This window comes from Cucurbita pepo, chromosome LG17 (assembly GCF_002806865.2).
Source record: "Cucurbita pepo subsp. pepo cultivar mu-cu-16 chromosome LG17, ASM280686v2, whole genome shotgun sequence".
In the NCBI taxonomy this organism is placed as follows: Eukaryota; Viridiplantae; Streptophyta; class Magnoliopsida; order Cucurbitales; family Cucurbitaceae; genus Cucurbita; species Cucurbita pepo.
The window spans coordinates 8,638,879-8,651,037 of NC_036654.1; the positions used below are offsets into that span (position 1 = coordinate 8,638,879).

At 34.0% G+C, this 12,159-nt stretch overlaps 2 protein-coding genes across 2 annotated transcripts; one reads left to right on the forward strand and one right to left on the reverse strand.

Annotated features, from left to right (window-relative positions):
• The first annotated feature begins 2,105 nt into the window (after window positions 1-2,105).
• Window positions 2,106-2,941, forward strand: LOC111778404 (dCTP pyrophosphatase 1-like). The gene is made up of 2 exons (XM_023658198.1): window positions 2,106-2,377; window positions 2,517-2,941. The coding sequence occupies exons 1-2, from the start codon at window positions 2,258-2,260 to the stop codon at window positions 2,754-2,756; spliced, it is 360 nt and encodes a 119-aa protein (XP_023513966.1). The 5' UTR covers window positions 2,106-2,257; the 3' UTR covers window positions 2,757-2,941.
• A 4,154-nt stretch (window positions 2,942-7,095) lies between these two features.
• LOC111778405 (putative SOS response-associated peptidase YoqW) lies at window positions 7,096-11,695 on the reverse strand. The gene is given in 9 exon segments (XM_023658199.1): window positions 7,096-7,246; window positions 7,248-7,306; window positions 7,655-7,720; window positions 7,792-7,901; window positions 8,583-8,648; window positions 8,904-9,016; window positions 9,267-9,352; window positions 11,178-11,334; window positions 11,446-11,695. Coding segments are annotated over 9 exon segments (804 nt in total). The 5' UTR covers window positions 11,541-11,695; the 3' UTR covers window positions 7,096-7,194.
• Between the last annotated feature and the right edge of the window lie 464 nt (window positions 11,696-12,159).

Consider the following 12,159-nt stretch of genomic DNA (forward strand, 5'->3'; position numbering starts at 1 on the left):
ATCTGCATAACGTTATTTTTTTTATGTCCTTGTCCTTGTTCTTGTTCTTGTCCGAGCTCTTTTTCACCTTCATTTTTCTCGCTTTAGCTCATTTGATATTGTCGTCTTCATTTTTCTCTCTATCCCTTGTCTCCTAGCATCGTGTGTGCATGTGGATGCTTAGACAACCCACTAGTTAAAAAGTAGCTAGCCATTCTTTAGGAGAAAACATTTGGACTTTCCATAAGTTGTCACGTTATTTAGGTATTTATGGAAGGACGGAGAAGGATGGGTGGCGGCGGAGGAGGAAGAAAGAAGAGGGTGGAGACCGACCCTGTGTAAATGTTTTAAGCTACTATTGAAGTAGAAAAACCATTAGAACGTTGAATGAAAAGTTGACATGTCTGAATATCGTTCTACTAAGATGTGGTTCAGGGACAAGCCATTAGAACGTTGAATGAAAAGTTGACATGTCTGAATATCGTTCTACTAAGATGTGGTTCAGGGACAAGCCAAGAGAAAAGCGGGTGCATATATGATACTTATAAAAGAGGGATATATGGTATGAATTGAGACGGTATTTGCATATTTATTAACGATAACAAGTTGAAGTTTAAGAAGGTTCTGACAACTACTTAAATCACTAGCAGATGTTTGAGGAACAATAATGTAATAGTTCAACTCTAATAACATATATTGTCCGTTTTAGCATGTTGTCGCTCACAATTGAGAGGTTTCCTTGCTAAAAGAATGTTTCGTACTCTTTTTCAACCAATATAAAATCTCACAAGTAATTAATGTTTTATCCAATAAGTTATGCTCAAACTCGAATCTAATAATTCTGACCTATAAGATTTCATAAATATGTTATCTTATTCCACGAAGTTGAATTAATGTATCATATTCAATATCGACCACTAACTTTTCATATCGAATATCTACCCAATACATAATTGTATTCAATGTTACCTGCGATTGTAAAATTCAACCTGATCGATCAAATTAGAAGATAAAAACAAAATTGCATTATTTTTTTTTTATTCATGTGGGCATGGTGTCCCCATGAAAATTGATATAAAAGTTCTTTCACTTTCAAGAAAAAAAAGGGAATTGTTTTTAGTTTACTTTTATATTTTTGCTTTAAAATTTGATTAAAATGAAGAAGATTCAAAGTATATCCTTCGGAATTTCAATTCAAATTGATAATTATATTCTCCATATCAATTTTCGACCAATAAGAAATTTTATCAAAATTAAATTTCATTTTTATTATAATTTTACAACCTTTTAACTTATAAATATATTATCTATCAATTAAAAAAAAAAAAAAACAATAATTTTGGATAATAATTGTTATAATAAAGACTAAATTATTACACATTTTTTAATAATTTTTTAATACCGAGACCAAACACAAAACTCGATTAACAACCTTTTACATTTTGTCTACTTTCAATGTTTTGTCTTTTGGTCGGAAAATAACACAGCCTTAAAAGCTAAAGGAGAATTTGAATTCGAGCATGTGAAAAAAAACTCTTTTTTGTTAACGTCTTTCGTTTCAATCCAATCAAAACGATCTTTCGAGAGATTTAGAGTTTATTCTATGTAGTCGATTATTATGTTTTTAATTTTATAAAGGGATGATTTGACATATTATAAATATTTTATAATTTATTACGCTCCCATTTTTATAGGATATGGTTGATCATATCCAAAATTAATATTGATGATGTCACATAATTGTTTAAATTAAGATTTACGGTATTAATTCGATGTAATGTGTCACATCAAGATATATTAGGTATTTAAATTTATGAACGGATAATTATTTAATAAATTTAAAGGGATTATTATTTAACTTATTATTGGGTTATGATTTATGTTTATTTTATTTTATTTTGGTTATATTAAATTTAAAATAAATTATATTGATATTTAAAATTACAGAAAATTAAAAAGTTTTTGAAGTTTTATCAAATTATAAAGATGAAAATTTAACTTCTGAACTGACACGTGACGGTCAGCCCTACGTTCTTATCTCATCTTCCATATTATCAACCGGCAATAGCCGGTCTCACAAAACGCTCTTCTTCTCTCTCTTCTGTACTATAAGATGAAGAGAGAGAGAGAGAGAGAGCGCGGCGATTGCCAAATCCTTCGCCTCCAAGAAAATCGTATTCGCACCGAGTTTCAATAAACTCTTTGCGTTAGGTTTCTGCGTGTTCTTCCTTCGTAAGCGCTGTTGGAGAGAGTGATTTAGGGTTTGATCGTGAAGAAGATGACCGGAAGTGAAGAAGGAAGTGTGAGTTTGGAGGTTCTGAAGACGAAAATGGCGGAATTCGCTAAGGAAAGGGATTGGGAGCGATTTCATAGCCCTAGAAATCTCCTTCTTGCTCTGGTATTCTTCTTCTTCTTCTTCATCTTCTTCATCTTCTTCTTCTTCTTCTTCAAATTTCAAGTACTTTTTTCAAGAACAGAGTATGAAATTTCAAGTACTTTTAGAAAGTAGTTGTTTCTAAAATGAAAGAAACGCGCAGGTCGGAGAAGTGGGAGAGGTATCGGAAATATTCCAATGGAAAGGAGAAGTGCCGAAGGGGCTGCCGGAGTGGGAGGAGAAGGAGAAGGAGCACTTGGGGGAAGAGCTTTCCGATGTGCTTTTGTATTTGGTGAGATTGTCTGATATTTGCGGCATTGATCTTGCTCAAGCTGTTCTTAGGAAACTTGAGCTCAATGCAATCAAATATCCAGTTCATAAATGGAAGAATCACTCTGCTTGAACTCTATTTTGATCGAATATATATGAATTATTACTAGAGAAACTTAGATTTTCCGTTGAATTTTAGCCCTTAAAACTTTTTTAAAAATTTGGATCATCAATTAATTCTTCTCCGCTCTAAACAAATTTAAAGTGTAATTTCAAGCATCTAGTAATGATCGCATATATGTCATAAGGAGTTTACTATCTTGGTGTTTGCCACATATATATCTCTTTACGTTATCTCTTGTTCTTCATCTAGATCTTTACGTTCTTTCTTGTTCTTCATGTTCTTAACCCATATCAAATATGTGAGTTGTGCGATCCTAACAACTCTTTTCTCTGTTGTTCTTTATGTTCTTGATCTAGATCAAAGGTGTGAGTTCCTCTTGTTCTTCATCTAGATCAAATGTGTGAGTTGTGCGATCCTAACAACTCCTTTCTTCTCTTCGAAAATGGTTTTGTGCTCTAATAAAGTAAACTCAGTTAAGCTATTCATTTCTGAGATTTTGATTGGGATTCAGAATTTAGATTTGGTACATGATGGCTCCGATATTCTTCTTCATCTTATGCGACATAGTCATGTTACTTACCTTCTAAAAGCGAAGATTATCACCACATTACTAACACACACCATTTTAATATGTTCTATCTTCCCTCACATATATTTTATAAAAAATATTCTGGAGGTGCCCTACAATAAATTTAATGTTGGTAAATTTAATTTTTTTCAAACAATTATTAATCAAAATATAGCTTTACTTTATTAAAATGTAGGGTATAATAATAATAATAATAATAATCTCTTATGCTTTAAATATTCCATTGTTTTACATTACTAAAAATTAAAATAACATATTTATGTTCTATAATTTAAATAAATCACCCTAGAACTACAAATTCTCTTGAAATTTTAATTAATTTGTATAAATGCGAATATATATATATATATATAAAGAAAAAACCACACCCATTAAAATTTTGAATTAGTCTATACTTCTAACCAAATTATTTTAAATTATTTTTAGTTAGTGAAGATTAATGTGTCACATCAATATTTAATTAATAAAAACATGTTAAAAATTAAATTAAAAAAAATTAGTGGGTGGTAGTAATATTTTTAGACCTATTTTTTTTTTAATTAGTATTTTTTTTTAAGTAATATAATTTTGAGTCTAAAATAACTTTTAAATAATTTTGAATATAAAAGCAGGTTTAGAGGTGTTCAATTATTAGAAATAAATAATTGAAATTAGGTTGATGTTTATGATTTTAATTTGAAGTTAGGCATGGGGCCAAGAATATTAGTAATCACTTACATTAGAGCCTAACCCTACTTATTAACATTATTTCCAGTATTTATTTACTCTTTCTTTTATTTTCTTTTTTCATCCTTTTAATTTAAATGAGGTTATTTTCTTTTTTCGATAAGTTTTTTAATATATTAAAGGGATGATATAACGACTCTACCAAACATTCTACTCTTTCAGCTTTCCCTTAAGATCTTAAAACGAGTCTGTTATTGAGAGATTTTCACACCCTTACAAGAAATGTGTCGTTCCCCTCTCCAACCCATGTGGAATCTCACAATCCAATCATTTGGGGACCCAGCGTCCTCATTTGTACACTACCCAGTGTTTGGCTCTGATACCATTTGTAACATCTACATAGTAAACTCGTTTTAAAACCTTAGAGAAGAAACCCACTAAGGGAAAGCCCAAAAAGCAGAATATCGGCTAGTAGTGGACTTAAACTATTACATATAAGGATGCATACGTGAATTTTCTTATAAACAAGGTCAAAAATGCTGACCCGTTTCACTTTTATTTTTCTTTTTTTCCCATCTCTTTACAACCAATGATATGGAGAGATTTTCATATAAACAAGATCTTAAAGCACGTCTATTATGGAGAGATTTTCACACCCTTACCAGAAATGTTTCGTTTCCCTCTCCAACCAATGTGAAATCTCACAATCCACCCCCTTGGGGGCCAGCGTTCTCGCTTGCACACTGCTCGGTGTCTGGCTCTGATACCATTTGTAACCTCTCCATGTAAAAACGCATTTTAAAACCTTGAGAAAAAACCCACAAAGGAAAGTCCAAAAAGCACAATATCTGCCAGTAGTGGACTTAAACTATTACATATAAGGATGCATACGTGAATTTCCATATAAATGAGGTCAAAAATTGTGATGTCCCACATTGGTTGAGGAGGAGAACAAATCACCATTTATACATTTATACATTTATAAGGGTGTGGAAACCTTCCCCCAGCAGACGCAACTTCTGAAAGGGAAAGCCCAAAGAGGACAATATCTGCTAGCGGTGGATCTGGGTCGTTACAAAAACGCTAACCCGTTTCACTTTTATTTCGTTCTTTTTTTCCCAGGTCTTTACAACCAATGATTTGTTTAGGTAGACGAGTTTATTATTAGATGGAATCTTCCTTGCTCAAAAAGTTAAATAAAGTATATGATGGTTTAATATTAAAAGTGGTTTACTCAAAGTATGATGAAGAATTTAATAATTGGGGATTTCATGATAGCTCATATCCTAAAGTTATGATTTTTAAGCCTCCTGATCTACTAAAGCTAATCATGACTGCCACAACCCTAAAAAAGAAATCCCTATTTAAATCAAACCATTAAGCCTTCAATGTAATGATTATTATCGTTGTACCTATATATACACCACATGAACAACATTCAAATGAGCTAGATCAAGAACTCTTTGGCTATGTTGAGGAGAGAAACCATGGCAACATCCATGTGCTCGAGCTCCATTGGGATAGTCGGTTGGTGTCGCCTACGACGACGGTCACGACGACAACGAGGCAACATAATACGGCTCGGAAATCGGCGACGAGGGTTCTGTCTAGGGTCTCGAGTTGTGGTCGGGCCTTTTCGAACGCTCAAGAGATTGATTATGGAGTTGACTCCAAATAAGAAGTTGATAGAAGCTTATTTCTCACTTTTGCCATTGTTACGTCCAACTTTGTTCCCTCTTAGTTGATGAATGAATAAAGCATTTTTCATGTAAGTGCGGTTCAATTTTATGATAAATAAATTTAACAATCTTTAATAAATATTTAAATTATTAAACAAAATTTAAAAGTGAACAAAAAAAACCACTTTTTTTTTAGTTTTCAAAGCTTCACTTTTGAAAATATAACTAGAAAATAAATAACAAAATAATTATTTTTATTTTTATTTTTTAAAAAACACTCCAGTAATATCGTTGAAATAGTATTTTAAATTTTAAATTTTAAAAATAAAAAAATAAATAGTTATCAAATACCACCTAAATATTTAAATTGTTATTCATTAAACCAGAGAATAAAATTAAAAACTACCCAACAAAATTATTTGCCTATTATTTCAAAAGCATCAAATTAGTAAGTTAAAGTCCTAATAACTGAGAGTTATAAAATTATAGTTAATAAATGTACCAATAAAATGTATCATTTTTTTTGGTAGCTCAATCATAGAAATTTCAAAATGACATATATTTCAATGAGAGAACCCTATATTAGGTAACTTCCTCTGTAAATGTGAGATCGCATCGGTTGAAGGGAGGAAACATTTCTTATAAGAGTGTGAAAACCTCTCTAACAGACGCTTCTTAAAACCGGCGATACGTAACGAATTAAAGCAGATAATATCTGTTAGTGGTGTGCTTGAACTGTTACAAATAATATATAAATCAGACATCAAGCGATGTGCTAACGAGGACGCTAGTCTCCAAGAAAAGTGGATTGCGAGATCCCACATTAGTTGGAGACGAAACATTCTTTACAAGAGTATAAACATCTCCCTAACAAATGCGTTTTAAAATTGTGAGACGAACGGCGATACGTAACAAGCCAAAACGGATAAAGAAAACATAAAAGGTAATTTACCTAAATAGAAGTATGTACCTTTTTGCAGGAGGAAATTTGCTTCAAACGTATCAGAAAGAGTCCATTTAGTGTACAGCGGAAGGATCAACCATAATCAAACTTCCCTTCTAAGCTACAGAAGTCTGCTTTTACCAACAAAAATACGTTCGCATAACACAATCCAAATCTGCAACAAAAATTCCACGCACCTCTCACCAGTATCCTGCACAGCAAAGATAAACAAACTACGGGAATATACATATAACCATGAGATGCGGCACATGAGTTGGCCTACCTATTTCCTTCCGAAGTATGAAAAGAGGGTTGATTTGTTGTCAAACCCAGTCTTCAGGTTTCCCTTCTTTCTTATTTTTGAACTACTGCTTATCTTACTATCGTCATTGACGCCGATTTCTGACTCAGATGAGAAGCCTTCACGGTCTCGTTTTATTCGACATGTCGATGCAGTCGGAGAACAATTTGCAAGACTATCCTCTGATTTGTTGTCTCGAATGGAGCAGGAAGAAGCTACATGATCTTCATCTCTTTTGTGTTCTTCCAGATTTTGAGATGGCTCGGGCTTCACAGATGTGTTACAGGAAGTTTTCTCTTGTGAGTCTGAAGGTTCCTTTTTAGTTTCCTTTGCCGAGAAAAATTTGGATATGAGGTTATTTCCATCAGTCTTCAACTGTATCTGCACAAGAAGTAGCAATGATGATGTTGATGTACGTAAGATTAACCGATAAGACGAATAAAACGAACAAATATACGATCATCAATCATAATAAACAATAAAAAAATATAAATAATTAGAAAGAACATGCAAACGAACTAGCTGAAGTGTTCCAGTGGACATGGGAAACATGAATAAACAAATATACGCTCCCAGATCGATTGTTGCTGAAGAACTAACAATAACCACATAAGCTACTAGAGTAATACAACTCACAACGTCTATTGCAACATGCTATGATTTTTAAACTTAAACCAAGATGGCAAAATTGTCGGATAAAAGTAAAAAAAGATGGGCGAGATGAGATACCTCTTTAATGCAGTCCGGCCCATCAAATGATAGCTTTCCCATGGCAGGAGTGACAGGGTACCATACCTAACATTTACATTTTAAACATTAATGAATTATTAACAAAATTTACTATTATACTTCAAAAAAGTTCTTACCAAATCAGGAGCTTCATATGGTTTGAGGACATTATCATACTTGGACGATGAAGAATCATTCAACCACATATCGATCCGTTCTTTGTCGCCCAAAATTACAGGCATCCTATCTAAAAAGATCACCAATCAGCCACTAAACAATCAAATTCTATCTCATCTAAAGTTTATATATTTTCATCAGTTAGTGCCAATCGGGATGAGTTTTTATAAGGTTTGTTGGCTTAATTGCATGGATATAGTATTCACTTCTTTCAAAACAAACAGACATCCATTTCTAAAATATATTTTCAGAGAGGAGAGAGCAAATTTATTCCTATATTGCCCCTTTTGCCCAAGAATTTTGGAGAATATTTGGTATCTCCTCTGACAATTAACTTCAAGTAAGCCGCTCCCTAGTATTTCCTCGTCAAATGCTTCTTCCCTTGATAAGATGTGACGAGCTTACAAAGATATATAATAGCTACTATTTTATGGGAGGTTAAAAGTCTAAAAAGGAAGTACTTCTAATGATTCCCTCACGGAGGATACTTAACTACATCACCCAAGTCCTAATATTCCTCTGTGTTTTTATCAAGGCTATTAGGAATTCCTAATAATCCGCAAACCTCCCCTCAGGTTAATCTCACCCTTGTACAATTTGGCATTAATATGATAATATTTTCAATTAGAAAATAGAAATTAATGCATCCACATCAGAGATTGACAATTTTAAGTTGTATCCCAACCCTATCAATATTCAAATCCAGCTGTAAACATGATCTAGAACAACAATCAGAAAAGTTAGGACTGACCGTGCAACCACTCTAAAGCTGGAGATGAGGAAGTTGTAAGAATGGTAAAAGTGTAAAGTAATTCACCTGCAAAAACAATAATAAATCAATTGATTGATCAAACAAGAAAATAATAGGGTCTTCCTAGGAAGTGCATTCAATATCTGGTCACAAGTATCAGATATCAAATCCATAGATCTAAATTAATCACAAAAAGGGCAGCCTAGAGATGGCGGTTAGAGGAAACCCTCTCCTAAGAACTAAAGAAAAACCTTCCAATCAAACATGAAAACAAATCATTAAGCCAAAGTTATCTTTTGCTTGGTCGTAGAAAAAACTTACCTTCAGGATTTTCCCAAGAATCATATAAAGCCGCAAAAACAAGTGGCTGCCCATCCTTAAAATGAATATAATACGGCTGCTTTTTTGATCCATCCTTTTTCCACTCATAGAACCTACAATAAATTGAACTGAGGTTATAAGGGTGTTTATGCAAGCGTAATGACAGAAGATGTCACAAACACGCATTCATATAAATATAAAACGTTTAAGTTCTCCTATCTCCAGTAACAAATAAAAGCAAATGGGCTTGGCTAGCAAATGGTATAAACATCATTTAAATAAAAATGTAGAAATTCCTTGAAAGCACTGGCGACCAAATCTGTGGCAAAGTAATTAGTGCATGGGAAGAAAAATGAGACATACCCCTCCACAGCCACAAGGCACCTTCTTTTGGGAACTAAACGGCGAAAAGAGGCCTTTTCACTCATAGACTCTGAGCGAGCATTGAACTGCACATTTCAGATACTAGATAATAAGGCAAACATAGATTGGCTAGTGTTCATAGTTTATTTATCATAAAACATTCATTCAAGTAATAAGATTCCAAACACAAACTAGAGACAAAATAATGCTAGAACCATACACCCTGCTCAATAGGAGTAACTTACCAAAATCTGTATCAAGTAATTAAATTCTCTGTCTTTTAAGTTCCAAAACTTCCTTAAAGTGTAGGCAGAAGGCAAAAGCATGCAATCCTAAGGTGCCTAAGGTGCTCAATATCTTAGAACAACCAGTAAATAAACCCTGAAAATTTTCAATAGGGCAGAATACATTTTATTTACCCTATGTTCAAGGATGCCAATTCGCCAATATTTGCATCAAATCATGATTACAAAAAGCATCAGAGAGATGCATCAAGAAGAAATGAAAATTGTAGCAAGAACCCAAAACAATTCATGGCAAAGGAACTCCCATGAAATACCTTTTAGTTCCTCTCAGACCACAACCCCAGGGAAGAGTCCGCACAAAAGAGATTGGGCCAACACAAAGCACAAATGGGCAGATGAAGAAAAGATGCATGACCCTCTGCATCTTTTTTCACATAACACACCAAGTCAGGGATAGCATGGAATTAGATGTTCTTTTTTGGATTGTGCAGCACATATTTAGCCTTCCTTGAGCAAAGATCCACAACAAGACCTTCGCATGTTGGACACTTAAGGATTTGGCACCAACGAACATACAATGAAGATACCACTTCCTTTGAGGGTCCAAATTTTGGCATCTTACTAATTTGTAGGGGTACAATTGGGCAAGGAGGCTTGCCAGGGAGGCCCATTCCTCCACTTCAAGACCAAAAAGATTTCTCCTGAACTTGAGCTGAGGTCCCACCCATTCAAAGCTTCAGACCAGCACTACTAGATCAAGTTGGCAGCCCTAAAGAGCCTTGGGAAGCCAACAAGAAAGGTACTAGCAAAATTTATTTCGAAGCCAGAACAGAGCTCAAACAACTTGCTCACCACATAAAAGTTAAGCTTGTTTGACTTATCGATGAAACAAGACGCATGACATCAGCGAACCAAAGGACATTTATACGAATAGGGTCGGCTCTGCACGAAACCTTGAAGACACCCTTCATTAATCCCTTTTACGAGAGAGTTAAAAGAAAAGAGCCAATGGGATAGCCTTACCTTAAGCCACTTAAGGCTTTCATGCACCCTCTTAGTGTGATTTTCACAAACATCAAGAAGAAGGCTTTTGAGATACACCCGCAGAACAGCCCCTGATGGGCGATCTTGTTGGCTAAGGACCATGATCTCTGTGTAGCACCTACCCAAAGGTTGTGTGTTCGAATCTTTGGGTGAGTTTAATAAGGAAATTTTTTTATTTCTCCAACGTCTGGATCATGGAGCGCCCATAGACTTTTTGAAAACTTTAAATCCAAAGAATCCCCTAGCTACCGACCCCTTTCCACAAAGCACTTCTGGGAGAATATCCCACTTCACTTTATGACCCGTCCTTATAACTTCTTGGTTTGATAATCATTCAACAACTCGTTAACGCGCTAAATAGAGTCTAAAAAATGTCTTTCTAGTCATTTCTTTTGTGAATTTCAAATCATTACTTACTTAAAAACTAATACACACACAGTTAATATGTTTTTCTTATTTTGGATTTTAATGTTTTGAACAATGTCGCCCATACTTGAGTCGGAAATCCAACAGCCTACAAATGCCTACTGATCACAGACAAAAAAAGTAGTAACCGTCATTTCAAAATAAAACTCTGCATAACAGTCAGACAAAGGCCAAGATACAAAAGAGAAAAAATCACCATCTTGAAGTAATTAGGTTTCTCTAATTTCCCAGTAAAACTAGGAATCAGCCCCCATTTCATGCACTGGAGGACGACCCCTCCGCCACCAGATTCATCATCTCGACGAACAACCGGCAAATCCGAGCCAGGGGAGGCATTGAACAGCGGACGAAAACTAAATATTCAAAAAAAAAAAAAAAAAAAAAAAAAAAAAAAAAAAAAAAAAAAAAAAAAAANACAGTAGTCAAACATAAATAAATAAGAAACAATAAGTGGATGATGTTACCGGTCCATATTGAGGCTGCGGATAGGGCCGCCGGTGCAGTGGCAGGCCCTGGAAATGTCATCGGATCGAAGAGTGCAACGGGCTCTTCCGCACATCCTTCTCTTTTATGCTGCGATACACTCTCTATTGTATTCCACTGCTAAGTGAAGGTAAAGCTCGTTGGATGGCTATGGCGGATGCCTTGAAGCAGGTGCCGAACCACAAAAAGGCGGGAAGCAAACCGATGAACTCTCTCTCTCACAGTCTAAAACTCCGCTACTTACTTTTACATACATACATCTATCTATCTATATATATATATATATATATATATATATAATATTAAATTATAAATGTTGTCACTATAAAAAAAATTATTATAATTTTAATTCCAATTTTAAAATGCTTTATTTTTATCTTAAATTTAATTTCTATAGAGTCTAAATATAAAAATAAATAAAAAATTATGCATTTACTTTTCTAACAGAATTTCTGTTTTTTACTGACTTATTTTAATCTCCGCCCTTTGCCTCCAATATTGATGATATACACTAATTGAGTATGATCTTGCTACAACCAACAAATATCAATATCAAACTCGATCATGATCTCAATATTGATATCGATTATCGATCGTGATACCAATATGAAACCTTAGTAGCAACGTACGCACGTTCTATGTAACTAATTATAGAACAGGATAAAACGAAACAGGGGTCAACTGTTAATCACTAA